This window comes from Psammomys obesus, unplaced genomic scaffold (genome assembly GCF_907164565.1).
Source record: "Psammomys obesus unplaced genomic scaffold, mPsaObe1.curated_primary_1811, whole genome shotgun sequence".
Lineage (NCBI taxonomy): Eukaryota > Metazoa > Chordata > Mammalia > Rodentia > Muridae > Psammomys > Psammomys obesus.
Genome location: NW_026592509.1, coordinates 2,426,464 through 2,454,356, shown reverse-complemented (window position 1 = coordinate 2,454,356; position 27,893 = coordinate 2,426,464). Strand labels below are relative to the sequence as shown.

The window sequence follows — 27,893 nt, the reverse complement described above, 5'->3', positions numbered from 1 at the left end:
TAAGGCCGTGGGTGTTTCGGAAGCTGCAGGTGTGGGGTAAGTGTAGGGTTAGGACTGAGACGAGGTGCAAAAGGAGAGGACTAACCTCTCTGTTAGCAGGAAGGGCGACCAGAGCATGGGGAAGCAGGAAGGTTGACTGTGTTTCCTTCCAAAAGCCACTGAAACCATGGACATGGTCAGCAGCCTGTCTTGCATCTCTTCTCACGGTCCCTCAGATTCAAGGTGTGGGTTGGGAAATGAGAAACCAGGAGGTGAGAGGAGGGCACAGAGGTCAAACAAAGGCAGGAGAGCAGGACCAGACAGGAAGGAGGGAGGGTGAGGAAGGAGCAGGGTGGGTTCCTGGGTCATGACTAATGGAATTGTTGGCTTCCCCTCTCAGGACGCCCATGAAGATGCTGACTGTGAAGACGCTGGCCCTGTGCTTGATTCTTGCTAAGTCAGGTGATAAAAAGAATACAAAACAGACAGAGGATTGGTGGATGTATGGGTGTTGTTGACAGATGGTGGTTTATGACAGGACTAGAAGGCCCTGAGGGGATTGACTAAGGATAAGAGGAGATAGCCTGCTGTGGTAGCGCACGCCTTTAATCCCAGCATGAGGGAGGCAGAGGCAGGTGGATCTCTGAGTTCATATCCAGGCCAGTCAGGATTACAAGAAACTCAGTCTAAAAAAAAAAAAAAAAAAAAACAAAGGATGGCAGAGCATGGAGGAAGGGGAGGGAGAATTGGAGCTGAGCATGAGATTAGAGACCTGCTTGACTGCAGTTCATGTCAGAAGGATCTAGGCTCTCTGAGCTCTTCTCTGACTCCTGCCCTTCCTCCCTCAGCCTGGTCGGAGGAGCAGGATAAGGTGGTACACGGTAGCCCCTGTTTGAAGAACTCGCACCCTTTCCAAGCTGCTCTCTACACCGCGGGTCACTTGCTGTGTGGTGGGGTCCTCGTTGACTCACAGTGGGTTCTCACAGCTGCCCACTGCAAAAAACCGTGAGTTTCTCTGTCTTGGAGAATTGATGTAAGTGGGTCTAGGGGGTGCCTTGTAGACTTCAGGAGGGAGGGAGGCCTGAGCACTCACCACTTTGTTCAATCAGGTATCCATAGGTTCCAGGACCATGGAAGAATCAAGATTTGCAGGTACACAAAACAGCGCAGCACTTGCTTATAATCTATGGCTATCCTTGCATGAAGTCTCAGTTGTATCTGGAGGGGCTGTTGGTGTGATAGGTGGTGGAATGATTGCCCTGCATCCCCTAAACTGGGCCCGGCAGTCACCACTGTAGTCTTAGCATTTGAAAGATGGGAGCAGGAGAATCAGAAGCACAGCACATGGAGCTTGAGACCAGCTTGGGCTGCAAATAGCTCCCTCAAAACAAAAAATGGCGGTTGGAGTAATAGCTCAGGAGCTAACTTGCTTCACAATCCTTAAAACTGAAGTTTAGATCTAAGCACTGGTATCATAAGCCAGGCGGCTTGCAAATGCCTATAACCCCAACTCAAGAGAAATCCAAAGCTTTCTTCTGGCCTTTGTACATGCACAGCTACACACACACACACACACACACACACACACACACACACACAAAAGAGCACACACACATAAATATAACCTTTTTTAAAAATAGGGTTAGAGAGATGGATCAGTGGTTAAATCACACACTGCCCTTGCAGAGGATCTGAGTTCAGTTCCCAGTACCCGTATGGCAGCCCACAACGGCCTGTAACTCCAGAGTCAGACGATCCAACACCCTTTCTGGCCTTCATGGGCACCTATACTCACATATCCCACCCACCCACACATATAACTAAATCTAAAAATAAAAATACATAAATAAAGTTACCTTTAGATTCTATGTAGTGCCCACGGCGATGTAAATGCTACATAAATAGTTAAATTGTCTTGTTTGAGAAACAACAACAGCAACAGCAAAAATCTGTATCTGTTTAACACAGGCGTGTTTCTCCCAGGCGTATTTTAAAATTTGCATTTATTACCATTCTTTGTGGGGGAGTGCACATGCCATGGTGCACCTGTGCAGGTCACAGGACAGCTCTGCGGAGTCAGGTCCCGTCTGTGTACTTTTACGTAGGTTCTGGAGATTGAACTCAGGTCACTAAGAGGAAGCCATCTTGCCAGATCATCCCTCAATATCCTGTCGTTGTCTGTTCGTTTGTTTTTGGAGACAGGGTCTACGTAGTCCCATTGGCTTGGAATTTACTCTATAGACCAAGCCAGCCTCAAACGCACAGAAATCCCCTGGCCTCTGCCTCTAGAGTGCTGGGGTTAAGGGTGTACCCACCATGCTCTGCTGTTTCCCGATACTTTTGATCTGTGAGCAGCTGAGTCTGTACGTGTAGAACCTGCAGCTATGGTAGCTGACTGTCAAGTAGTGCGGTAGGAAATTTGTAAGGCAAAATTCTAGAAGAACGAGCTTGCCTTTTAATGAGCTGGGGAAGATTAAGGGAGCAGGGAGGAGTGAGGCAGATGAGTTCTCTGGGAGCCTCGGGTGAAGCCCAGGCCTGTAGGTGAGTCCTATCTGCCTCTTTCCCAGGAATCTGGAGGTGCGCTTGGGGAAACACAATCTATGGCAAACAGAGACTTTCCAAAGGCAGATCTCTGTGGATCGGACTGTTGTCCATCCCCACTACAACCCTGACACCCACAACAATGACATCATGATGGTGCACCTGAACTCTCCAGTCAAATTCTCTCAAAAGATCCAGCCTCTGCCCTTGAAGAAAGACTGCTCTGACGACAATATCAACTGTCAGATCCTGGGCTGGGGCAAGATGGAAAATGGTCAGTGAGGGCTGATGGTTGGGAGTGGTCAAAGAGACTGAAGGGAAGGGGTCTAATGATGGAGGTGGGATAGTAGGTGGTGGGCCATGAGAAGATGCTGACGGAGAGGACCAGTAGGCCAGTCTGTTTATGGTTAAAAGACGAATGGGGAAAGGAGAAGGTTGAGGAGTTGGACCAAATGTGGGTGCTTGAATAACATGGAGAAGATGGCTGTAAAATGAAGGGCCAATGAGAAGAGAACTCATGAAGCAGTGATGACTAGTGAGGAAGTCAGGCCAAGAATGATGGGAAAGGAGACCAATCAAGAGGCAGTGTCAAGGAAAACGTATTCTAAGCATGACAGGGAAACAAACGAGGAAGCCATGAGAAATGGGGGGAAGAGAAATGAGGATGGCTGGTGAAGACGTGAGAGGGATGTCCCATCTCCCTCCTCCCAGGTGAATTCCCAGACACCATCCAGTGTGCTGATGTCCAACTGGTGCCCCGCAGTGAATGTGAGCTTGCCTACCCTGGTAAGATCACCCGGAACATGGTGTGCGCAGGGGACAAGAAAGAAGGGAACGACTCCTGCCAGGTGAGACCGGGAACAGAGATCTGAAATCAACCACAGATAGGAAGACAGCGACACAGACCAGAGCTGGACAGACGGAGAAAGGCAGGCTGGGAGGGCACTGGAAAAGAGACTCCTCACACACGCAGAGACAGATAAGAAAGGCACGAGCAAGACACCTTGGGGCTGAGAGGTTGGTTCAGTCAGTAAAACGCTTGCTATGTGAGTATGAGGACCTGAGCTGAAAGGCACAATGGTACATGCTTGTCACCCCAGTGCTGGGGGACAGAAGCTGGATCCGCAGGGTTCATTGACCAGCCAGTTTAGCCTAATTGGCGAGCTCAGTGAGAAACTCAAAAAACACAGTGGATGCTCACATGTTCACACGCACACAAAGACACTCAACAGAAACAGGAAGTTCAGACGTATGGACAGACAAGGAGACAGCAAGAGCCAGAGAGATACTACAAAGGCTAGCCAAACATGGGTGGACCTGGTAAGCCTGGGAATATAAGGAACAATCTCAATGAAAGTCACCTTGGTAGAAGTTCTAAACAACTGGGGAGTCTCAAGGGCCAGAGAGATGCTACAAAGATGCTTCCTCATTTGGAGCTCAGCCATTTCCAAGTGGGTTTCGTGGCCGCAGCTCTGAGGAAGCTACAAAGAGAGGGACCCCATGCTCATCCCTCAAAACCTGTAGCTGGGCTCCTCTGGAACTCATTCACAGGCCTTGGCTTATCCCCAGACTCACAGCAATCCTCTTGCATCAGCCTCTGGGTTCCTGGGATAACAGACATGCACCACCACACCCATCTAGTCTTCAATACCTTACCTGGAGCCTCTCTGCCCATTATCCTCCCAGACTCCTTTTTATGCCAGAATGACACTAGACCATAGAAGAATGAAGGCAACCTACCCAGAAAGCAAGGGTGAGGGTGGAGAGAGGCCAATAAAGTGAGATAGTGATTTGGGACAAAGAAAGAATAGGTGGACGTGGCTAGCCTGGGAACAAGGGTTGGAGAACATTCAGGTTTCTTGTCTCCCTCTTGAGTGCTGACCTTCCCACCTCACCTGCGGGTCTTGGAATTTTTATCTTTCCCTTGCTCTCTGCCTCCCCTCCATTAATACCCTTTACTTTTATAAACCTTGGTCTCTCTCTCTCTCTCTCTCTCTCTCTCTCTCTCTCTGCCCTGTGACACGCTTCCCGCAGTGATGAGAATAAACATCTACTCACCCCAGACAGGGAACCAACAACAGACCAAGGAATGGCACCAAAGTCCAACTGGGTGAACCAATGAGTTTTATTGGGGTTACTTACAGAAATATGGGTGAGGGGGTTACTTACAAGATCAGAAATGACTCATGGGCAACTACATCACCAAAAGCCCACCCCAGCATGGGTGACAGCTCACCAAAGCCAGACTGTAGCACACTGCAAAGACTGCAGGCAGCTCACCTTGTCTGAGAGAGGCTCCTAAGCATCCTTACAAATTATATATACTCGGGGAAGGAGGGACCTAGTGAGTTGTGTGTGTATTGAACTTAAGGATCTTTGCTGAGGGGTAGAGTGTTTCAGCTTCCCTTAGAACATATTGTGTCTTAACAACCTTCCATCTAGGATGGATGGTTTATCTAAACACCCTCTCTCCCACCTACACCTTTATGGAACTTAGTGGTCTTGGGTACCATATCTTCTCCTTTTACTAGGAATTGAATCTAGGCTCTTACACAAGTGCTCTGTCAGTGAGCTACACCCCCATTCCTCTTTTACTTCAAGAATGGGTCTTCGTACAAAGCACAAGCTAGCCTTAAACTTGCAATCCTCCTGCCTCAGCATCATGAGTAGTTGGGACAGGCATGACCACCACACCAGCCTTTCCCTCCATCTCTGAGCATCTCTAACGCTGTCATCCTCCCCCTCCCCCCCACTTCTCCTCCTGCTCCTCCACCTCCTCCTCCTTACTGTGTGTGACTTTCTGATTTCCTCTCTCTTCCACATAGGGTGATTCTGGAGGTCCCCTGGTATGTGGGGATCGCCTCCGAGGGCTGGTGTCATGGGGTAACATGCCCTGTGGATCGAAGAAGAAGCCGGGAGTTTACACTGATGTCTGCACTCATACCAGATGGATCCAAAACATCATCAGAAACAAGTGGCTCCGACATGAGACATCCAGTTCTTGACCTGTCTCCCCTGACTCTGGATGGCTACAGATCCCGTCTCCAAGAGGCTCTGCCCTACTCTCAGAGCCTTCAGGGGCTCAGATCTGACCCTGAGACTTAATAAATGCAGTGACATGGAGCACAGAACACTGTTGAATATTCTCTGCTCAATTCTTGTACCCCAGGGAGACTGGACGATACAGGCTACAGCATTTCCTTATGGGTGTGGTTAGCAGAAGAAATCCCAATGTCGACACTTACTCTCTGAGCACCCTTGAGAAGTGCTTTTCTTTATAGTGTGAGTGTTCTTATCTGCAGAATTGGAATACTGTGGGGCTGGAGAAATGCTCAGCAGTTAACAACACTTACTCAAAGAATAAGCAGTAAGTGTTCATTCACTTCTGCCAGTAGCAGGCACACAGTAGTGGGTGCTTTTCTTGATTCCCTTTCTGCTTCTTAGAAGCCTACCTTTGCTCGCTGCTACAAGCCGATTTGATATCCACTCTGGACTCCTCTGCCTTGTTCTATAACCCCTCAGAGGTGACTCTCCCTCAAGCTCTTTCTGTTATGTTTTGGTAGAGGTGAGAAAGCCACGGCCCACCACATCAAAAAGAGCCCTTTATTTTGAGTCAGAGACAAAGAGTGCTCTAGTATCTCAGAATGACTGTTGGTGCTGAAGCTCAAGGGTACAGCATTTTTGTGTTGTTGTTTGGTTGTGTATATGTGTGTGTGTGTGTGTGTGTGTGTGTGTGTGTGGTTTCTTTGTTTGTTTGAGACAGAGTCATGCTATGTAACTTTGGCTGTCCTGGAACTTGCCATATAGATGAGGCTGGCCTCAAACTCACAGAGACCCACCTATCTCTGCCTCCTGAGTGCTGGATTCAAAGGCCTGAGCCACTGCCTGGTATGGAGGGTTTGGTGCTTTTAAAGGCAAAAACCAAAACAACAAAACAAACCACAGTCACATCTTATGAGATGGGGTCAGAGCGCAACAGTTTTTGGCAGAACATAGTCGTTATTTCAGACACAACATGACCATTAATTTAACTTATACCTTTTTGGTTATTTTAGCTGATGTTTAGTTTGTATAAATATTAACTACTTCGGTGAATACATCTGGACCATCGTCAGGGTCTCAGAAATTCCAAATGTGTTGCCAAGATGAACAGTAGCTGTTGGTGAGGGAGGTGGGTAGGAGACTGAAGAGTAAGCAGACACGGAGTCCGAACAAGATGGTGTTTGACACCTCAGTCACGTGAGCAGCTGCAAAAGTAAGGGGGCAAAGCAGCTGTGCTGGCTCACGCCTTCAATCCCAGCATGGAGGAGCAGAGGCAGGTGGATCTCTGTGAGTTTGAGGCCAGCCTGGTTTACAAAGTGAGTTCCAGGACAGCCAGGGTTACATAAAAAAAACCCAACCAACCAACCAACCAACCAACCAACCAACCAACCAACCAACAAACAAACAAAAAAGAAGGTGAGAGTATTGTACGATTGTGGTAGGGGTAGGAGTGATGGGAGAGAAATATCATAAGGGGCCTCAGATACCAGCATCTGAGGCAAGGACTGTTTCCCGAAGGTCACGGGAAGACACGCAAAGTCTGAGAACAGCCGTGTGCAGGTGAGCTGAAGGGAAAAGACCGTGACTGTGGGGGTGGGAGAGTTTTGGGCAGTGGTGCCGGGAGAGAAGCGGTGAAATTAGGACTAGGGGGACTGAAGAAAGGTGTCTGGGTGTGGAGGGCGGGTGAGGGGAATCCTGGATGTAAGTGTCTGGAGACCACCCCAGACAATGAAGGCTGGGGTGTGGGGCAGGAGAACTAGGTGGCATGACCGTCGACATTTGAGGCCCAGGCACGGGAACTCGGTTCAACTCTGAGAGGAAAGAACAGTTCTGAGCTGAGAGCCAAAACCTCAAGACTTTCTCTGTGCAGCAAGGATGATCCCCCTGCCTCCACCCACCGAGAGCTTAGATTACAGACATGCACCGCTGTGCTCAGTCTTATGTGTGGTTCTGCGGAATGAACCTGGGGCTTTGAATGTGTCCATCGAGCCCTCTGCTAGAGCTTCAACCTAAGAACCAACAAAATACTAATTTTATAGTCAAGTCACAATGGGGAAAAAGCGGCTGACGTTTTGAGTGACTGAGAAGATGAAATTGGGACACCCAGGCAGCCTCAATCAGCATTCTCTAGTAAATACAGTCATGAAACTGACTAGAGTCTCTCTCTCACATACACACACACACACACACACTCTCACACACACAGATGTTGAAAATGGGTGTCGAGACCCCTGAGTCAGAGAGAGCTATCTTTCCCAGGTGGAGATCAGGTACACAGTGGCCTGATCCAGCTGCACAGGCTTGTTTTAGGATTACTGTTGCTGTGATGAAACACTACAACCAAGGCAGCTTATTTTAAAAGGCACTTAACCGGGAGCTTCCTTATAGCCTCAGACGGTGAGTCAATGGCCATCATGGCAAGAGCAGGGTGGGAGGCAGGCAGGCATGTCGCTGGAGCTGAGGCTAAGAGCTTACACCTTGATCCACATGTTGGCGGCTCGGAATGAGACTGGGCCTGGCATGGGCTCTTGCAACCTCAAAAGGGTTCATAGTTTGGGTCCAACTAGTTTCTACACTTAAACCATTTTTCATTCAGTCTCTTACCTTTTACAGCTGAGTGTGGAAAGACTTAAAATTGGCCCCTGGGTGTAAACTGTTTTTTAAGTAGAAGTCCCACACGACAAGGAGAATTTTCCTTGCTTTCCACAGTCCTTAGCTTTAGCTTCGGGTGTATAATTTTTGGGTTCACTCAGACCCTGGCAGCAGCTGTGGCGGCTCGGTTCTTCTGTAGCTCTCTCTGTTTAGTTTCCGGAAACATGGCCTCTGGTGTGGCTGTCTCTGAGGGTGTCATCAAGGTGTTCAATGACACGAAAGGTCCGAGTCCTCAACGCCAGAAGAAGTGAAGAAACGCAGTGCTCTTCTGCCTGGACGAGGCCAAGCAGAACATCATCCTGGAGGAGGAAGGAGATCCTGGTGGGAGATGTGCCGCGGACTGTGGAGACCCCCGCACCGCTTTCGCCAAGATGCTGCCAGACAAGGACTGCCGCTCTGCAGCCTACCGAGGGGAGCCGGCAGGAGGACCCGGCGTTCATGTTCTGGGCCCCTGAGAGTGCACCCCTTAGGAGCAAACTGATCTATGCCAGCTCCAAGGGTGCTGTTAAGAAGAAGCTGACGGGAATCAAGCACGGCTTACAAGCGAACCGCCACGAGGTCACAGACTGCTGCACCCTGGCAGAGAAACCAGGTGGCAGCGCGTCATCTCCCCGGAGGGCGAGACTTTGTGAGCCGCGTCCAGCCCCGCGCCTGCAGCATCTCGCAGCCCCAGACCTGCTCTTGGGTGTTGCAGGCTGCCCCTTTCCTGCCAGACCGAAGGGGTTCAGGGGGACCCCAGCAGGGGGAAGGCAATCCTTTCACCCCAGTTGCCAATCATTCCCCCCACACACACACACCTCTGCCGCCGCCCCCTGGACCATTCTCTTTCCTCCATCCCTAACGGTTCTGGCCTTCCCAAGTTGCTTTTCATCTTCTCATTTCTCTAGGGTTGAAGCAGACCAAATTCCATCCCAGGCACCCAGTTTGGGTGGAGCCGGTTTTGTTTTGTTTTTTTAATGACACCCCTACTCCCCATCCCTCCCCAGCCCATGCTGCCAACTTCCAACTACAATAGTGACTCTGTGCTGGTCTGTTTAGTTCTGTGTGTAAGTGAAATGTGGAAATGACCCTCCCTGTGACAGCTGCTTGCCCTCCTTTTTCCCTTGATCTTGGCCACTCATGGAAGCAGGACCAGTAAGGGACCTTCAATCAAAACCAAAACAACAATAAATATGTATATTTTTTGATCTGTGGTTTTCTTGCTTTTCTCTTTTCTGTTTTTAGTGCTGCCACAGATGGAACTCAAGTCCACAGACTCTAAGTCAGACATGCTAGCATATGTCATAATTTCAGCATTCCTGGTGGGATGAAAGAGACAGGAGAATCCACAGAAATGCATTGGTCAGCTAGTCTGGCAACAGTGGTGAAGAAGAGACCTAGACTCAAACAAGGAGGAAAATGAGGACCTGATGTCATCCCCTGAGCTCCACAAGAGATACATCTGCATTCATACCCATGGACATGCTCTCTCTCTCTCTCTCTCTCTCTCTCTCTCTCTCTCACACACACACACACACACACACACACATACACACACTCAGATTTTTAAACTTTTGTGTAACAGGGCAAAAGTTACAGCAAAAGTTAGTGCTCGGCCCCCCTGAGCCAACTCCCAGGCCCTAAATAAATTCCTTTTCTTTTTCTTTTCCTTGTGGTGCTGGGGGTGAAACATCCAGCTTCAAACCTACTAGGAGAGCAGATACACCAAGCCATACTCCCATGCTTCTTAATGGATGGTTTTTCTTTTTAGTTCATAACTACAAACATCAAGTTTACGTGGGATATTTGAAAGAACTGCAAGAGCAGTCTATTTTCAAGTATATTGTTCTTGAATAGTAAACTTCACAGAATGTCTAGATTTTTGGTCTAAGAACTAAATGGCCTCCACGGAGGATGTGTTCTCTTCAGGAGTGTGGTTTAAAAGGTTTGCATGTGTCTGGTCAACTTAGTTTGTAAACGAGACAAAATAATATTGTAATGATCTCATAAAAGTGACCCTGACGAGACCTCTAGGAGGCACAAACTGGCCAAAGTGCAGAGAATTCTCAGTGGCAGCGTGCTCATCCCTAAACAGAACTTTTTTTATCATGTCAGGGTCAAATCCTCTTTGACGGTAAATATCTACTCTTTGTATTTACACATATGGATATATGGACATATATAAATGTGTATGTGTTTGTAAACATCGTTTTAAAATATTAGCTATGTATGAAGTGGATACAATCCTCTTTAATCAAAGGAAACGCAAAAAATTCTTATTAATAATATATCTTGTTTTAAGCAACATTTACAGAAGGTTAGCAAAATTCCGCACACTGGGTCCCAGGTTACGCACTGAGATGAACCGCAGCACTGCACAGAAGAAGATGATGTTGCAGAGGGGATATTTAAAGGAAAATCTGGACAAATTACTTCATCTGCAAACCTTTGTACTCATTTTTTAATGATACACTCATGTATTGAATTTTAGTCTTTTTTTTTAATCCTTCCTCTGCTCTCTCCCACTCTCCTTCTTCTCTGGATGAAACCCTCTTCCACGATGTCTTCTTTTGTGTGTAACCTACCATGTTAAATTGTCTTCCCTGTCTATATACTTGAGCAAGAGCAATCGAACAGTACACACACCACCGAAGAAAAGGAGACTCCATCCCCTGCTCAGCAACTGTCAGCTGCAACAACTTCTATATCACAAACGATCCCCCCAATTCTCAAAGAATTTACCAAAGGGGGAGTGGAACTATTTCAAGGGCCAGGAACTGGGGAGGAGTACCACTGAACAGTGAACTCTGGGCGTGGCATGATCGCTGCACCCATGAATTTGTGGTTGCCGTGGTTGCCCTGTATCGAGCCTGTGAACCTTCTGACATGAACTGGAGGGAGGTTAACAAGCCTTAGCTCGCGCAGAGACGCTGCTGGGTAGCTGGTGGCTGCTGGGGGAGAAAGAGTTCGGTTCTGAAGGGGAACGGCCCCTGGCGAATTGGCTGTGTTCCCCTCGATGGCCCCACAGCACTGGTTATTAAAAACAATGACCCCAGCTCACCCAGAGACCACCGTAACTCAAAGTAAGCTGCTGGCCAGAAGACCTTCCTCATTCTTTCAGTACTCCCAGCCCCAATACTATTCTCAGTAACCCCCTTCATCGCCATGTCCCAGCCCCCACCTCAGCAGGAGGACCCCTGCTCCACCAGAGGCCATGCTGACTGCCAGAACTCCAGGCAGGCCACCCCCTCATAAGCCTCCCCATCTCTCTCAATGCCCTCTTCACTGTCCATCCCCAGTCCCAGCTCTTCTCTTCATTACCATGTCCTAGCTGCCAACTTGGAGAGAGACCACCTGCTTGACCAGAGGCCAGGTAGGCTGCCCGCCCACGAACCTCCTCAACTCTCTTTTCATCCCTACCCTATCCCTCTCAAGCCTACTCAATCCCTCTCCATTCCTCATTGCTGTGTCCCAGCCCCTAACTTCGGTGGAGACACCTACTCAATGGGCCACACCAGCCAGAACACCAGAGAGGAAACAGAAAGCAAGGAATAAACAACACCTGTTCAACAAACTCAAAAAATGGCACCTAAACCTGTAATCACCCCATACCTAGATGCCAAGATGCCAGTGTTAAGAACATAATCAATAAGAGGCAAGACAGTATGTCAACACCAGAACTCTGCTTTTTTATTACTGCCCTGAAGCAGCTGAAACGCAAGAAAAAGATTATTACATAGAGAAACCCTTTCTCAAAAAAAAAAAATAAATAAATAAAAATAAAAAAGAAAGAAAGAAGAAAAGGGGGCACTCAGTTAAAAGCACAGGCTGCTCTTCCAAAGGACCTGGATTCAATTCCCACCACCCACATGCAGCTCACAACTGTCTGTAACTCCTGTTCTGGGGATCCAACACCCTCATACAGACATAGATGCAGGTAAAACACCAATGTACATAAAAATTAAAGCAATAAGTTATTTTTTAAACTTTATGAAGATGATGGGTATCCTTAAAGAGGAAATTAATAAATCTCCTAAAGAAATCCCAGGAAAATACAAACAAAAAAATGGAAGAAATTAATAACTCCCTTAAAGAATAGCAAGGAAAAAAAAAACAACAAATAGTTGAAAGAAATGAATAAAACTGTTTAAGACCTGAAAAATGGAAATCAATGAAACAAAGAGTTGGTTCTTTGAAAAAGTAAAAGATAGACAAACCCTTATCTAAACTAAATTTTTTAAAATGGAGAGAGAATCCAAATTAACAAAATCAGAAACAAAAGAGGGACATAACAACAGATACAATGGAAAGCCAAAGAATCCTTTAAAAACCTGTACTCCACAAAATTGATAAATCGTAAAGAAGTGGATAATTTTCTGAATAGATGCCACTTACCAGAGTTAAATCAAGATCAAATAAACAATTTAAATAGACCTAAAAAAAAAACAGTAATTAAAAGTCTCCCAAACAAAAAGAAAAGAAAAACAAACCTAAGGCCAGATGGTTTTAGCACAGAATTCTACCAGACTTTCAAGAAGAGATAATGCCAATACTCCTCAAATTATTCCACAAAATAAAAACAGAAGGAATATTGTCAAATTCATTTTATGAAGCTACAGTCACCTTGATACCCAAACCACATCCAACAAAGAAAGAGAATTACAAACCAATTTCCTTTATGAACATAGATGTAAAAAATATTCAATAAAATACTTTCAAATCAAATCTAAGAACACATCAAAAATATCATCCACCATGTCCAAGTAGGCTTCATCCCAGAGATGCAAGGATGGTTCAACATACAAAAATATAATAAGTGACCCACAAAACCCACCATAGAAATAAACTGAAAGTAAAAACACATATTATAATCTCATTAGATGACAAAAAAAAAAAAAAAAAAAAAAAGGCTTTGACAAAATCCAGCACCCCTTCATGATAAAAGAGATCAGGGATGAAGGCCCATACCTAAACACAATGAAAGCAATACACAACAAGCTCATAGCCAACATCAAATTAAATGGAGAGAAACTCAAAGCAATTCACTAGAACTAGCAACAAGACACGGCCGCCCACCCTCTTCACATCTATTCAATGCAGTGCTTGACGTTCCAGCTACAACAATGAGATCACTGAAGGAGATCAAAGGGATACAAATTGGAAAGGCAGAGGTCAAATTATCGTTATTTACAGATGATATCATAACATGCATAAGTGACCCCAATATTCTACCAGGGAAGACCTACAGCTGATGAACACCTTCAGTGAAGTAGCTGGATATAGGATTATCTTTAAAAAAAAAAAACAAAAAACAGTAGCTATATATACACAATAAACAGGCTGAAAAAGAAATCAGGGAAATGACGCCCTTCACAATAACCACAAATAATATGAAATACCCGTGGGATAACTGTAACCAAGCAAGTGAAAGGCCTGCGCGATGAGAACTTCAAGTCTCACATAGACATACAGGCAGACAAGACACCAATGGACATAAAATAAAAATAAATTAATCACTTTAAAAAAAGACCTCTTTAAAGGTTGAGAGAGATGGCTCATCATTTAAGACCACTGGCTACTCTTCCAGAGGACCCGAATTTGGATCCTAGCACCCAAATGTTGGCTCACAACTGCCTGTAACTCCAGTTCCAGGGTTGGTCATCTTCTACTGGCTTCCATGGCCACCTACAGGCTGTATATACAGATAAGCTGGCAAAACACTCATACACATTAAAAAAAAAAAAAAACTTTAAAAAGAAACAAGATCTTAGTAATGAAAACAATTGAAGCATCATATAGCTCAGTTGGTAGTGCTTGCCTAGAATTCATGAAGTCCTGGATTTGATCCAAAACACTACATCAGACAAGTTGTAGGGTACATACAGCCGCAGCACTCAGGAGGTCCAGGCAGGAGGGTCTGGATGTGGGTTACATGAGACCTTGACTCAAAACAAAACAAAAATGGTGGTTTGTGTCTAAACGTGGTGGTTCGTGCCTGGAATCCCAGCCCTTAGAAGGCTGAGGAAGGAGGACTGCCAAGAATTAGAGGTGAGCCAGCCTGGCCTACAGAATGAGGTCTTGTCTGAAAGAACAGAAGCAGGGGCCAAGGAGGCGACCCGGCAGGTAAAAGCTCTTGCTTCTGGGCCTGATGACCTCTGGTTGCTCTCTGAGTCCCACCTAACGAACACAGAGAACCAGTTCCCACAGGCTGTCCTCTGACCTCCACTTGAGTATGCGCATACGCGCATGCACACACGCGCCAAATTAAATACGTAAAAGGATAAAGTGACAAGTAAATAAATAAATAAAATACTATTTTAAAAAGTAAAACATTTAGCAACTGCAAGCTGGCCTTGAAAGACCATGTAAGTGAGGAAAAAGTACCAAGAGAGACATAGGTAGCTGATCTTGTAGCTTTAATACATGAAATACAAATTCCCAGAATCGCATTAAGCCTCAGTGTAGGTTTTGGTGTGTGTGTGTGTGTGTGTGTGTGTGTGTGTGTGTGTGTGTTTCTCCTGTGCAGTAGAACTCCCAACACTTTCACACGTCCATCAGAATCTTCACATCTTCATGACTGTCATTCCATGTGGAGAAGATTCATGTCTGGCTCACAGATGTAGGGCTCCTGCCTCCCTGTGGGGCTAGAGAATGGGAGAATTGGAGTGGGGCGTGGACAGAAAGAGAAGCCAGGAGACAGAAGAGGGCAAGAGAGGCTGCCAGGCGGTCAGGATCAGAAAGGGAGGGGTGTTGCTCTATTTCGTATCTAGTGCCCCATTTCCCAAAGTGCTAGGCGCCACCCACCTCTGGTCCTGGCTCTTGGCCTCTTTTTCCATCGACAGGTTGCCCTGCCCAACCTTGTCAGCCATGCCTGGCTGTGCCGGCCGGATCAGGGCACCTGGTGGGGGCAGGCTGCTTCCCTGCCTCCTGCTGACCCTTGGCCTCATACCTAGTGTAAAGGGTGGAGTAAGGTCATGGGATTTCATCTGCAGGTGGCCTTGTCTCCCCTGCCCAAATGACAGGGAGGGGTATAGGGAGACAGAAAAAGCCAGGGAACCAATATTCAGAGAGATAGTCATGAGAGAGATGAAGATACAAGAGATAGAAAAGACAGACATGGAGACAAAGAGAAAAAGACAGGGAAAGACATTGACATGCACACAGACAAAAAAAGAGATGAAGCATAGAGAAACAGACAAAAGAGAGAGATAAGGAGAAAAAGAGAGAGTACAGAGACCAAGAGAATCAGTGACAGGGAGACAGAGGGAGACCGGTGCACAGGGGCAGAGTCGGAGAGACACACAAAAGCAGGCAGAGAGAAACAGAGACAGAGTGATGGGGAAAGACTCGCTGACAGAGATTCATTGGGTGACAAGTGTTGACAGACCCTTGAAAGGGTCCATGAGGACTGACAGCTAGACCATGAGGTAGAAGAATTTGAAAAACAGAGATGGAAGGAGGGGTGAGAAAGGACACAAAAGGGCATAACGAGTAAGTGAATGTGACACAGGGAAAAGGAAAATTAGAAGTCCATGCTCCGGAAGAGTCCTCTGAGCTGGTGAGAAGCCAAACGAAAGGAGGGCCTGGCCTGCTCTGAGGACCCCTCCCCATCCTTGGGCCAGGGAGGGAGGGAGTGGCAGTAGGCACTGGGTGGGGGGTGCTCTGGGGGTGGAGGGGAGGGGAGGCAGGAAGAGTGAGTGCCGGGGCCCAGACCGGCAGGATCCTCACTGCCCGGGAATGTGCCCCAGGGACCAGTGGGTGGTTATATCACCAGCTGCCAGAGCAGAGGAGGTGGTGGCTGGAAGGCTCAGGCCAGCTTGAGAAGTCTGCAGCTATACTGGGAGCCAGACCCCACCACCCACTGCCCAGGGAACAAGGGGACAGTGTCAGGTGAGGCCCAGGGAGGGGTCTCAGCAGGTAAGGAAAGAGAGGGGCCTGGCCTGGCTCTGTCTTATCTTGGATTCACCCTGTTTCCTCACTGTCCATGCTCACAGGGACTGTAGGATGCTTGCAGCCCCTCTCCCACAATGCAGCTGGTCTCTGGGTGCTAATGGAGAGGCAGGGAAGGAGATGGAAGTGGACCAAAACTCCCAGAACCACCTGGGCCTCTCCAGAACCACATAGCCTCATCCTGTATTTCTTATCAGGTGCAGTGGTCATGGCGAGGGCAGGACACCCCTGGAAGTGGACAATGGCCACCCTGATCGCAAGCCTGGTTCTGGGGGTCTCAGGTAACCAGAGTCTCTAAGTGGAGGGGGGGAGACTGCTTCTGTGGACCACTGAGGTGTTGCCAGGACCAGGTGAATGTGTGTTTGTGTCTGTGTGGTTACACAACTAAATGTGGGCCCCATGACTGTGTATGTACTGCGGAGGAGGAAAGAGCTTTTGTTTTGTTTTGAGACAGAGTCTCAGTGTGTAGCCCAGACTGGTCTAGAACTCACTGTCTAGACCAGGCTTCCCTTGAACTTGTGGCCAGTCATCTTCTATCTGCCTCCTGAGGGGCAGAATTGCAGAATTGTGTGCCATCGTGTGTTTTTGCTGTTATTGGTTTGTTTGTGTTTTGTTTATTTTATGTATTTGTACAGACACTTTCCATTATGCGTGCCTGGTGCCCAAGGGAGCCAGAAAAGGCTTCAGCTGGAACTGGTGTTGCAAATGGTTTCGAGCCATCATGTAGGTGCTGGGAGTCATGCCCAGGTCATGTCAGCCAGTGCTCTTAATTGCTGAGCCACCTCTGCCGACCCCTTATTTTTCGTTCTTGAGACATAATCTCATGTTTGAGCCTAGGCTAGCCTAGAGCCTGTTCTATAGCCCAGGATGTCCTGGAACTCACTCTGCAGCTCTGGCTGGCTTTGAATTCTAGGCGATTCTCCTGCCTCACCTTCTTGAGTTCTAGGATTGCAGATGGGGGCAAGTCTGCCTGGTGGAGTGTGGCTTCTTCCCCTGTAAAGTGACTGCAAGGTAGATGGGACTGACCCTCTGAGACCTTGCGAACGATTGGGTGTCCATGCACTTCCGACCACGTTTGGTGCCGCGATTGCGTGGGCACACACTCCGTCCACACAGCTGGTGTGACTGCTACTGTGCGTTTGGCCCGGTGGGCACCTCACTCTCATGTCTGCAGTGCAATGCAGCTCTGCTCCTCTCTGAAAACATGTGACCCGCGTGTATGCACATAGCCCCCTTTCAAGTGTGTGTCTGTATCTGTGACTGCGTTTGTGACTGTGTGACAGGTGGAGCTTCACACTGGAGGATTGTGTGTTTGGGGGGCTGTGAATGTAGCTGCATGTGTCTGTATCTGGGGTTCCTGACCCTGCCTCGAGGAACTGAGTGAAAAGCGCTGGGATTCGGAATGCAAACGTCCTTGGAGTGTGTCATGTCAGCATGCCTGTGTTCAGAAGTGCCTGTGCTATTCCCATACACCCATATCTGCCTGCCACTCAGATGCTGGTCAGGTGGGTGGGCTCCCGAGGGGCCACCTGTCACTTGGGAGCAGGTACATTTGAACACAATGTATGGGCTTCTTGGAATGTGCGTGTGGGTGCAGACAGCGCTGAGGCATCCCATCTCTGGACCATCAGTAGGAACATGGCCAGGGACTGTGAGGAGTGAGGGAGGGGAGGGACAGAATACTTGCAGGTCTGTGTGGGAATTTATAGAGTGAGCCTTGCTGTGCTCCTCCAGAGTCCCCTTTTCCTGTCCCCCTCCCCAAGTTCCAACAGAGAGCTCTGTTTCCATCCACTGTTCTCAACCAAATCCCCAGCCTCCACCCACAGAGCCTACACCTTTTTGCTAGGCTTCACCCACTTGTTGTCAGTGGCTCCAGAGCTTGGCTCCACCTTCCCTTCCAAAGTCGGGCTTCCTTGTAGGACTGGTCACCTCAGCTGGCCTCGGCCTCGGGTCTCCCTAGACTAATTCCAAATCCCCAGCCTGTCAGGTCTTGCTTAACCTTGCCATCTCGGCGCCTCAGCCTCCTGAATAGGTGCAGTGACAGAGAGTGCCACCAGTCCTGGCTTCTGAAAAGTTGACTTCGGGAAACTAGGTCTCAGCCCTTAAGCCTGGTCTGCCCTTAAGGCCTTACAGGGTCCAGGGAGCCCACAGGGAGCCAGAGTTCTCTGTCCTAACCGCCAACTCGCTGGTTGAGTTGAAGTTTCTGCTTGTTCTGCAAGCTCCTTCCATGCAGCCTTGGCCCTGCCCATAGTGCTTTGACCTCAGCCAGATCTGGTCACACCTCACAGACCTGGCCCCACCTCTACAGTATTGATTTTTCATCTAGAGTCCTGGCCCCACCTCTACAGACCTGGTCACACCTCACAGCCCTGGCCCCACCTCTACAGTCTTGGTTCTACTTCTAGAGCCCTGACCCTTCAGTCCTAGCCTCACCCCTGCAGATCTGTTTCCATCTCTAGAGCTCTGATGCCTTGACTACATTCTTGGACACAGTCCTTCAACCCTTGCCCAGTCCTATAACCCCTGGCCCCCCCCTCCACCGTCCTGGTTCCGACTCTTTATCTAGAAACCTGGATGCCAAGTCAAGTGTTAGTGGGTTAGTGTTAGTGGTTAGTCCCAGTTCCTGCTTGTAAGAGCATCCCTGCATCTAAGCCCCTCCCCAAGCCCCACCTCCAGGCCCATTCTCCATCCACTCTCTGTTCTCAGAGCCTGTTCTTGCTGCCGACGTTTCCTCTTGTGACGACCCCTCTGGCACCCAACCCTCTGGGAAGAACAGAGACCTCAGCACGGAATCCGGGTCAGGGGAGGACAACCGTTCCGATAGCAGCTCTCGGATTGTGAATGGGTCAGATTGCAAAAGGGACGCAGAGCCGTGGCAGGGTGCCCTGCTGCTCGGGCCCAACAAGCTGTACTGTGGGGCCGTACTGATCAGCCCACAGTGGCTGCTCACGGCAGCACACTGCAGAAAGCCGTGAGTGTGGCAGGAGAAAAGGGGGTGGGGGAAAGCTGGGGACAGAAAGCAGGACAGGACAGATCTGGGGAGGAAGACTAAAGGACTTCATGGATGGATGGAAAGATGAATGGGTAGAAGAAAGAATGGATGGGTGGGTGGGTGGATGAATGGATGGAAACACAGACAGATGGATGGGAGGATTTGCGGATGGATGGGGATTAGAAGGAGGATGGAAGGATGGGTGGAAAGATGGAAAGACAGATGGAGACAACAGCATTAGGGCGAGATTAGCACTGACGAGAGGGCTGATCTGAGCATGGGCGGCAGGGAGAGGTGAAATTACAAGCTATAAGTGACAGACAAGGAAAGATTGCAGCTTCGATAAGGAAGAGACGTAAGGAGAGAGACCGTGGGTGTGATAAAGACCATATAGACACAAAGACATGTTGAGCGGTTTGGAATGGGGCTGGGTTAGGACCTATGAAGATGAAGATGGGTTTGGGAAGGGGCTGGATGTAGGGCTTAGACTGGAGGCTGGGTTGGAAGTAGAGTCAAGGAATGGATTGAACCTGGCTGGGTTTGGAGATAAGCACAGTTGAGCGGGGTTTGAGGGTTCCATGCACATGGTTTGGGGTTGGGAAAAGAGTACTGTCGGGGTTGGGCACACACACATTGATGGTTCATGGTAAGATAAACTTAGGATTGGATCTAGAATGGAGATAGTGGGAAGTGCGATGGGCAGAGAGAAAGAGCTGACGGAGCTGAGGGCGAAATGGATGTCAGATGGTGTAGTCGGGTTAGTTTATGGAGTGAGGGGTGGATAAGCACTTTTGGGTTGGTTTGTTGTCATATCATTGTTTTGCTGTTTTTGAGAAAAGGTCTCTTGTAGGCCAGGGTGGCCTCAAACTAGCTATGCAGCCAAGGATGGTCTCGAACTCTTCATCCTCCTGCCTTCATCTCCTAAAATTTGAGTTTATAAGCCTGTGCTTCACACCTGCTGGGATGGTTACACTGGGTGCAGTTACACTGACTATAGGCAAGACACAGTTAGACATGAGGTTGGGACTGGAGAGCGCAGACTTAGGTTTCAAGTTAGTGCGCAAGATGGAATGGATAGTCTGGGAGCTGTGGTGGGGGGTGGAGGTGCACACAGGATAGAGACTGATCGACTCAGGTGCAGGGTTAGGGTTGAGGATGGTAGGGGACTGGGTTTAAAATGGGTGGAGTTGGAGACAGGGTTGAGTTGTGGATGAGGAAGGGTGGGAGGGAGGTTGGGGATGGAATGAAGTTGAGTTGAAGATGAGTGGAGCTGAGGTTGAGGATGGGTTAGAGCAGGGATTGAGACTGCCGTGGACATGGGGGACAAAGTTCTGGGCTGGGAGTGACCGTTGCCATGTTCCTCAGAGTGTTCAGAATCCGTCTGGGCCACCATTCCATGTCACCTGTCTATGAGTCTGGGCAGCAGATGTTTCAGGGAATCAAATCCATCCCCCACCCTGGCTACTCCCACCCTGGCCACTCCAATGATCTGATGCTCATCAAGATGAACAGAAAAATCCGTGACTCTCACTCAGTGAAGCCTATCAAAATTGCTTCTGAATGTCCCATGGAGGGGACCAGGTGCATGGTGTCAGGCTGGGGGACAACAAGCAGCAGCCAGAGTGAGTATACGGGTCCCTCCTATTCCCTGCTCTCCCACATAGCCCAGGTTATCCCAGAACTCTGTGTCCTCCTGCTACAGCCTGACTGGGGGTTGGGTAGCAAGTTTGTACTATCTTGCCCAGCTATGCTCTCATCCTCTGCCCCTCATGGTTCTCTTGTTTGACAGAGAACTTCCCCAAAGTCCTCCAGTGCCTGAATATCACTGTGCTGAGTGAGGAGAGGTGTCAAAAATCTTACCCAGGACAGATAGACAAGACCATGTTCTGTGCTGGTGACGAAGCGGGCAGAGACTCCTGCCAGGTAAGGCCTGGACGTGGCTCCGTTTATTCAGAAGAATCCCTGGGGGCTGTTTACAATTATTTCATGTGTGTGCGCACATGTCATAGTTTGCGTGTGTGCAGGTCAGAGACAGCACTTGGGAGTCCGTTCTCTTCTTCCAGTATGTAGTTCCAGGGATCAGACTTGGGCCATCAGCCTTGGCAGCAAGCACCTTTACCGCTGAGTTGGCTCAGCAGGCCATCAAGTGCCGTACAGATTACCTGCACTTTATTAAGCACCAGGACCCTTATTTTCACAAAGCTCATGTTCAAGGGCACTGTTCTTTGATGATCAAATGGCTCCGCATTTTTTTTTCAGTGTCCATATAGGCACTTTTTAAAAAATAAAAGAAGCGGGGCATGGCTTGTCATCTCAGATATATGGGAGGCTGAGTTAGGAAGGATGAAAATCTAAAGGGCAGCCTAGGTTACAAAGTAAGTCCAAGGTTGGCCTGGGTAACGTCCTGAGACCCTATCTCAAAATAAAAAGTGAAAATGAGGCTGGGAGCATGGCTCAGTGGTAGAACCTCTGCCTAGAAGCCCTCTGTGAGGGCCTGTGGGCATAGCTCAATGGTATGCTATAAGGCTTGAGTTCTACCTTCTGCCCCACAAAACAGTAATTAAGTAACTAATGATGTGGAATTAACATTAATAGTATATTTTATTTAATTCAACATATATGATCTGTGTTCTTAAGTGACATTCTATGGAATTTAGTCAATATGTAACAATTATAAATATACCGTTTACACCTCCCTAACCCACAATGCCTTTTATCCTGAAAATCCATTTCAGTTTGCTAGATGTACAGCAGCTACCGTATCACAATTCACGCCTGGCATGGGACACCAGGGCTGCTGCCTGCAGCCAAATAGGGTGCACATTGCACAAAGGTGCTACATCTTAGGGGCCCCTCTGCATAATGGCTGCCATGGTTTTGCCTAGTTAGGTGGCCTCTTCAAACTTGCAATGTCTCATTGTAACAGATTTCATTAGGTGACAGTTTTCTAATAGTGCTAATAAGATGTCATTAGGAAAGAAAAAAGTTGTCTTAAGTATTTTTTAAAAGAGCAGATTGGATAGGCTTCACTGTTAGAAGTGCTGAAGAAGCAGAACTGAGACACAAAACCCTCTGGTGGGGGCTGGAGAGATGGCTCAGCTGCTAAGAGCACTGGCTGCTCTTCCAGGGGCCTCAGGTTATGTCCCTAGCACCAACATCTGTAACTCCAGCTCCAGAGGATCTGACACCTTCTTCTGGCTTCCTGTGGTACCTGCACTCACTTGCTTATACCCACACACAAATTTACACACACACACACACACACACACACACACACACAGGGTTTAACACAGTAGTTCTCAACCCCTTTGGGGGTTGGACAACCCTTTCACAGGGGTCACCTAAGGGCATCCTGAATATCAGATATTTACATTATGATTTATGACGATAGCGAAATTACAGTAATGAATTAGCAACAAAAATAATTTTACGGTTGGGGGAAGGTCACCACAGCATGAGGCCCTGTGTATTAAAGGGTCACAGCACAGGAAAGCTGAAAACCCCTGAGTAAACACCATGAATATAAATCATTTAAAAAAATACAGTGATGGAAAAAAAAAAAAAAAAACATGGTCAAAAACTTTACAGATAGGGCTATTTCAGAAAGCTATAAGGAGTCAGCAGAAAATAAAACCCAAGGACCAGTCTTCATGGTGATCATGAGGAGGGCTTCCCTATAATGCATATAAGCAGAGACTACAGCACACCCTGGAGCCAGACTCACACAAACTAAGGAAACAGAAGAAAAGTCCCTCGCAGAGGTCCTAAGGCAGCGAGGGGGGAGTTTGGCAAGCACAAAGAATGAGAAGGAATCAATATTCCTTGGGCACAGAAGTGTTGGAGGAAGCAGTGTGTGAGCTGAGGCAGGGACTGGTGGATCCCTGAGGCTTGCTGGCCAGCCAGCCTAGCTGGACCAGTAAGCTCCAGGCCAGCGAAAGACTGAGAAACAAGACCGACAGTGCCTGGGGACTGATACCTGAGGTTATCTTCCGATCGCCACATGTGCATGCCCACAGATGTGCACACACAACAAAACCACAGTAATAAACAACGGCAAGATTGGCGCTACCAGTAAGATCACTGCAGCAGCTAATTAAGGAGCGGCTCCATTTCAAGTCGTTTACAGGCAGCCGCAGGCTGACACAGGCGGCAGCCATTGTGATCCTTAATCTACAGGCTTAGAGAAGTAACGAATGGACTCTCACAGCTCAATGGGAAGATTTAAAGAAAAATCAGTGAGAAAGTATCTGGGCCTGGTAACATAAAGCTATGCTCCCAGTTATTCAAGGGGATCACAAGTTCCAGCCCAGCCTGGGTTACACAGCAGGACCCTATCTCAAAACAACAAAACAAAACAAAAACAGGGAAGAGAAGAAACAAGATGGGTAGGGGAGAGGAGACAAAAGGGAAAGTAGGAAGGGAGGGAAGCAGAGATGGATGATAGATAGATAGATAGATAGATAGATAGATAGATAGATAGATAGGTAGATCGATTGTGGGAAGAGGGGAGACAGACTATAAATCTCGTGAGGAGGAAGCAGGAGATGAGGCAGAGCTGGAGGGAGAGCTGGGAGGAGGTTGCCGTGTTGGCTAGTGTCTGGCTGGTGAGTGTGTGACAAGCTGAACCTGAAGTGAAATACTGACAATGTCCTCTCTCTGCACTTCACTGGGTTTTACGTGCATTAAATCCTGTCTTGTCTTCTCACTCTCGTCTGCGTCCCTTCTGCATTAACACATGGCACTGGATGTCTTGTTCCTCCCAGTTCTGACTTAACACATGCCTGCCTCCCTCTGTGCCCCCATTCTCTCTCAACAGGGTGACTCCGGGGGACCTGTGATCTGCAATGGCCAGCTGCAGGGCCTTGTGTCTTGGGGTGATTACCCCTGTGCCCAACCCAACAGGCCAGGTGTCTATACCAACCTTTGCAAGTTCCATAATTGGATTGAGAACACCATAAAGTGCAACTAATGAGCTACACCAGGAACCATTAAGCCAGCAACACCCCACTGCAATAAGGAGCACTGTCCCTTTTTGAGGACGCAGAAGACAGATGCCAGTCTCTCTGGGCCTTGCCCCATGTCTCCTGGCAGCAAGGTTTCCATCCACAATGGTGGACTGGACCCATTTCTATAGCCAGGCCCAAAGGACACTTCCTGGAATGACTAGGGTTGAGTTAAAAACCCATCACTAACTATGGACCATCCACAAACCCAGAGCTGAGCCTTTTCTGCAGTCACAAACCAGATTTTGACCCCAAAATAAAAGAACATGGGAAGAACCCCCTTGGTCTGTCTCCTCCTGTGCCATGCAGTTGTAGGCAAGTGGGTGTCTTAGTGGCTTTTCTATCATAGGATAAGACAATGACACCATGACCAAAGTAACTTGCAGAAGAAAGAGTCTTTAAGGGGCTTACAGTTTAAGGGGATGGAGTTCAAAGGGGTAGAGCATCATGGGCAGGAGCACAGCAGCAGGCAGGTAGACATGAGGCTGGAGCGGTAGCTGTGAGCCCACATCTTGAGACAACCACAAGGCAGGGAGAAAGTTAGCTAGGAAGGGCATGGGCAATTGAAACCCCAAAGCCCACTCGCAGAGGCACTCCTTTCCCAACAAGGCCACACCTCCTAGTCCTTCCCAAATATTTCCACCAACTGGAGACCAAGCACTCAAATCCACAAACCTATGGGGACCGTTATCCGTCAGACCGCCACAGCGGTCTAGGATGATGCATTTGCCCCCATAAGATCCCTTGGTGACTTTACAGAGAGTAACAATCTTAGCTACTTTTCTCTTGCTGTGGCTGACTACCTGACAAAGGCAACCTAAGGGGGAAAGGGCTTATTCTGGCTCACGGTTCCAGGACACAGCCTGTCACGGCAGGGAAGCATGCCAGCAAGAGTGTGAGGCGGCGGCTCACAGCGCATCTGGTCAGGAAGCAGAGATGCACACCAGTGTCTCACTGGCGCCCTCCCCTTAGGCAGCCGAGACTCCAGCTTCTGGGCTGGGGCGAGCCACATTCAGGGCGGACCTCCCTACCTCATGAACTCCTTCACAGGCATTCACAGAGGCTTATCTCCCCGGCGACTGTAGATCTTATCTAGCTAATACATTAGCCAACAGTGACCATCGTCATGTTACAGGAAGCACAGCAGTTCCCCAATTTCAGCTCCACCCTGATTTCTAGAATATGTGGCTTACCCCGATGCATAGGGTTCCGCTTGGATTTTTTTTTTTTTTTAATCTGGACGGTGCTGAAAAAACAATGTACATTCAATCAAAACCACACTTCAAATGTTGAATTTTGATCTCTTGCCACACTAGTGATGTGCAGTCTGATACTGTCATACTTTGGATATTAACTACCTCCTGAAGGTTCATGTTGGTCCAGGCTGGTAGTCATCTAGGGAGCTGCAGAGACGGATCCCAGTGAAAGGAAGTTAGGTCACTGGGGATGAGCTGTTGAAGAACATTCCTGCTTTGATGAGCTATCTCTCCACACACCTAATGGAACCCCCCACACCCAGGATTAGGCACAAACCACACCCAGGCACCTGTTTTCACAGAGAGATCCTTTCGTTTTTGTTTTTCAAGACAGGATTTCTCTGTGTAGCTTTGGCTGTCCGGGAACTCACTCTGTAGACCAGGCTGGCCTGGAACTCAGAGATGCACCTGCCTCTTCCTCCTGAGTGCTATGATTTAAGGTGTGCCGCCACCGCCCAGCACAGGTAGCACAGGTGTAATATTTAAGAAGAGGAAAAGGGGAAGGTTTGTGCTAGAATGGGCTAAGATTCAGTGGTATCTTTTCATTGGGCATGTTAATTAGTTGAGTCAAAGGGGGCTTTTGATTGCTGGACTTCAATGCTTTGATGACTAGACCCTGATAGTCAGCTTCAGGAGGAGGAAAGTGGCCAAATAAAGGAATTGACCTTGGTGGCCAGCTTTAGGCATGTAGTCTAACCGTTTTTCAGCAAGGCGGAGGGAATGGGGAAAAGGGCAAGGCCTGCTGGGGTCGTGCTCACCACAGTCAAGCTGGCCAGAGTCCTTGAAGCTGAGTGGCACAGGTGTTCTCTCTCGATGCTGGGCAGAGGCCACGGAACCAGGCTCACTTGGCCTTGAGGCTACAGACTGTCGATGTGTGGCATGCTGCCGCTGAGACACGTCCTATGCTGTGAGTGAATCTGTAGTCCAAACAGGGGTTTGTCTCTTCTCCTTTTTAAATAGATACTATTTTATGGGTGTGGGTGTTCCGCCTGCAGGCATTTCTATATACACCGCCTGTTGGGACTAGAATTACAGTTTTGGGGTGTCTTGTGGGTGCTGGGAACAAAGCCCAGGTGTTCTGGGAGAGTAGCCAGTTATCTTAACCTCCGAACCATCACTCCAGCCCCACTTTTATGTTTCTTCTATTTTCTTTTTTTTAAATTTTTTATTAATTACACTTTATTCATTTTGTATCCCCCCATAAGCCCCTCCCTCCTCCCCTGCCGATCCCACCCTCTTCTATTTTCTTAACTTTTTTTTTTTTCGGGGGAGGGCATCTTGTGTGCAGATGTTAAAGAACAATTTTTGACACTTGATTTTTTTTTTAACCGTGTGGGTTCTGGGATCAAATCCAAGTCATCAGGCTTGGTGAAGAAAGCCTTCACCATCTCACCCCACCTCCAGGTTTCTCTACATTTATTTTTTAATCTATGTGTATCTGTCTGTGGGTACATGCACATGAGTACATGCCCACAGAGGCCAAAAGAAAGAGAGCATCTGTTCCCCTGGAACTGTACCTACAGGCTGGTGTGAGCCTGCCAGTGTGTGTTCTGGGAATTAAACAAGTCGGCAGACTTGTCTGAGGTCTGAGCCACTTCTGACCTCCACATTTATTTATTTATTTATTTATTTATTATTTACTTATTTATTTCAGAAGGTTGCATAGTCATGCTAAGCCAAGCATGCACAGTGCAAGGCCCACTGGTTTTCTTGTTGTTGTTTGTTTGTTGGTTGGTTTTTGTTTTTGGTGGTGGTGGTAGCGGGGGTGGGTTTTTTTGGTTGTTTTGTTTTGTTTTGTTTTGTTTTGTTTTGTTTTAAAGACAGGGCCTCTCTATTATGTAACCCTGGCTATCCTGGAACTTGCTATGTAGACCAGGCTAGCCTCGAGCTCACAGAGAGTCACCCGTCTCTGCCTCCTGACCGCTGGGATTAACAGTGTGTGCCACCATGCCTGGCTCAACTGGGTTCTTCCCCCACCCACAACACATGTTTATTTATTATTTACTCACTGTACAGCCTGACCCCATCCCACTCTCCTGTTCCTAGAGTGAAAGGGTGCTGTGCCTTGTTCTGAGTGGCCGCTATGAAAAGGTTGACTGGCTCAGACTGGCACAGATGAGAACTAACCCAATGCATGAGAAGAGGGTGCAACCTGGATCATGTGTTCTGATGTCAAGAAGTGCTTGTCCTGGGGGAAATTTGAATTTTTGCCAAGCAGGTTTTTTTATTCTATCTTTTAATGGAGTTTTGCCTTTGGTGGAAAAGAGCTCATTTTGTTCACATTTTTCACAGAGAGAACATGTGAATCCCTGCACTTCGCTGGCCAGCCAGCCTAACCTAGTCAGTGCCTTCCAGGCCAGGGAGACCCAAACAAGTGGACAGTTCCTGAGGAATGACACCTGACAATGACCTCTGCCCTTTACACACCAACCTACCTTCCCACACACGAATGTGCATTCACACAAAGACAGTGGGTTAATGACATTTACTGTAACTAAT

The 27,893-nt window shown here is 48.1% G+C and overlaps 1 protein-coding gene across 1 annotated transcript; it reads left to right on the top strand.

The window, feature by feature from the left end:
• The first annotated feature begins 386 nt into the window (after positions 1–386).
• LOC129681518 (uncharacterized) lies at positions 387–24,104 on the top strand. The gene is made up of 12 exons (XM_055613464.1): positions 387–441; positions 828–984; positions 2,547–2,794; positions 3,232–3,368; positions 5,346–5,517; positions 8,368–8,461; positions 8,586–8,842; positions 16,341–16,424; positions 18,850–19,114; positions 20,501–20,757; positions 20,925–21,058; positions 23,952–24,104. The coding sequence occupies exons 1-12, from the start codon at positions 387–389 to the stop codon at positions 24,102–24,104; spliced, it is 2,013 nt and encodes a 670-aa protein (XP_055469439.1).
• The last annotated feature ends 3,789 nt before the right edge of the window (positions 24,105–27,893 follow it).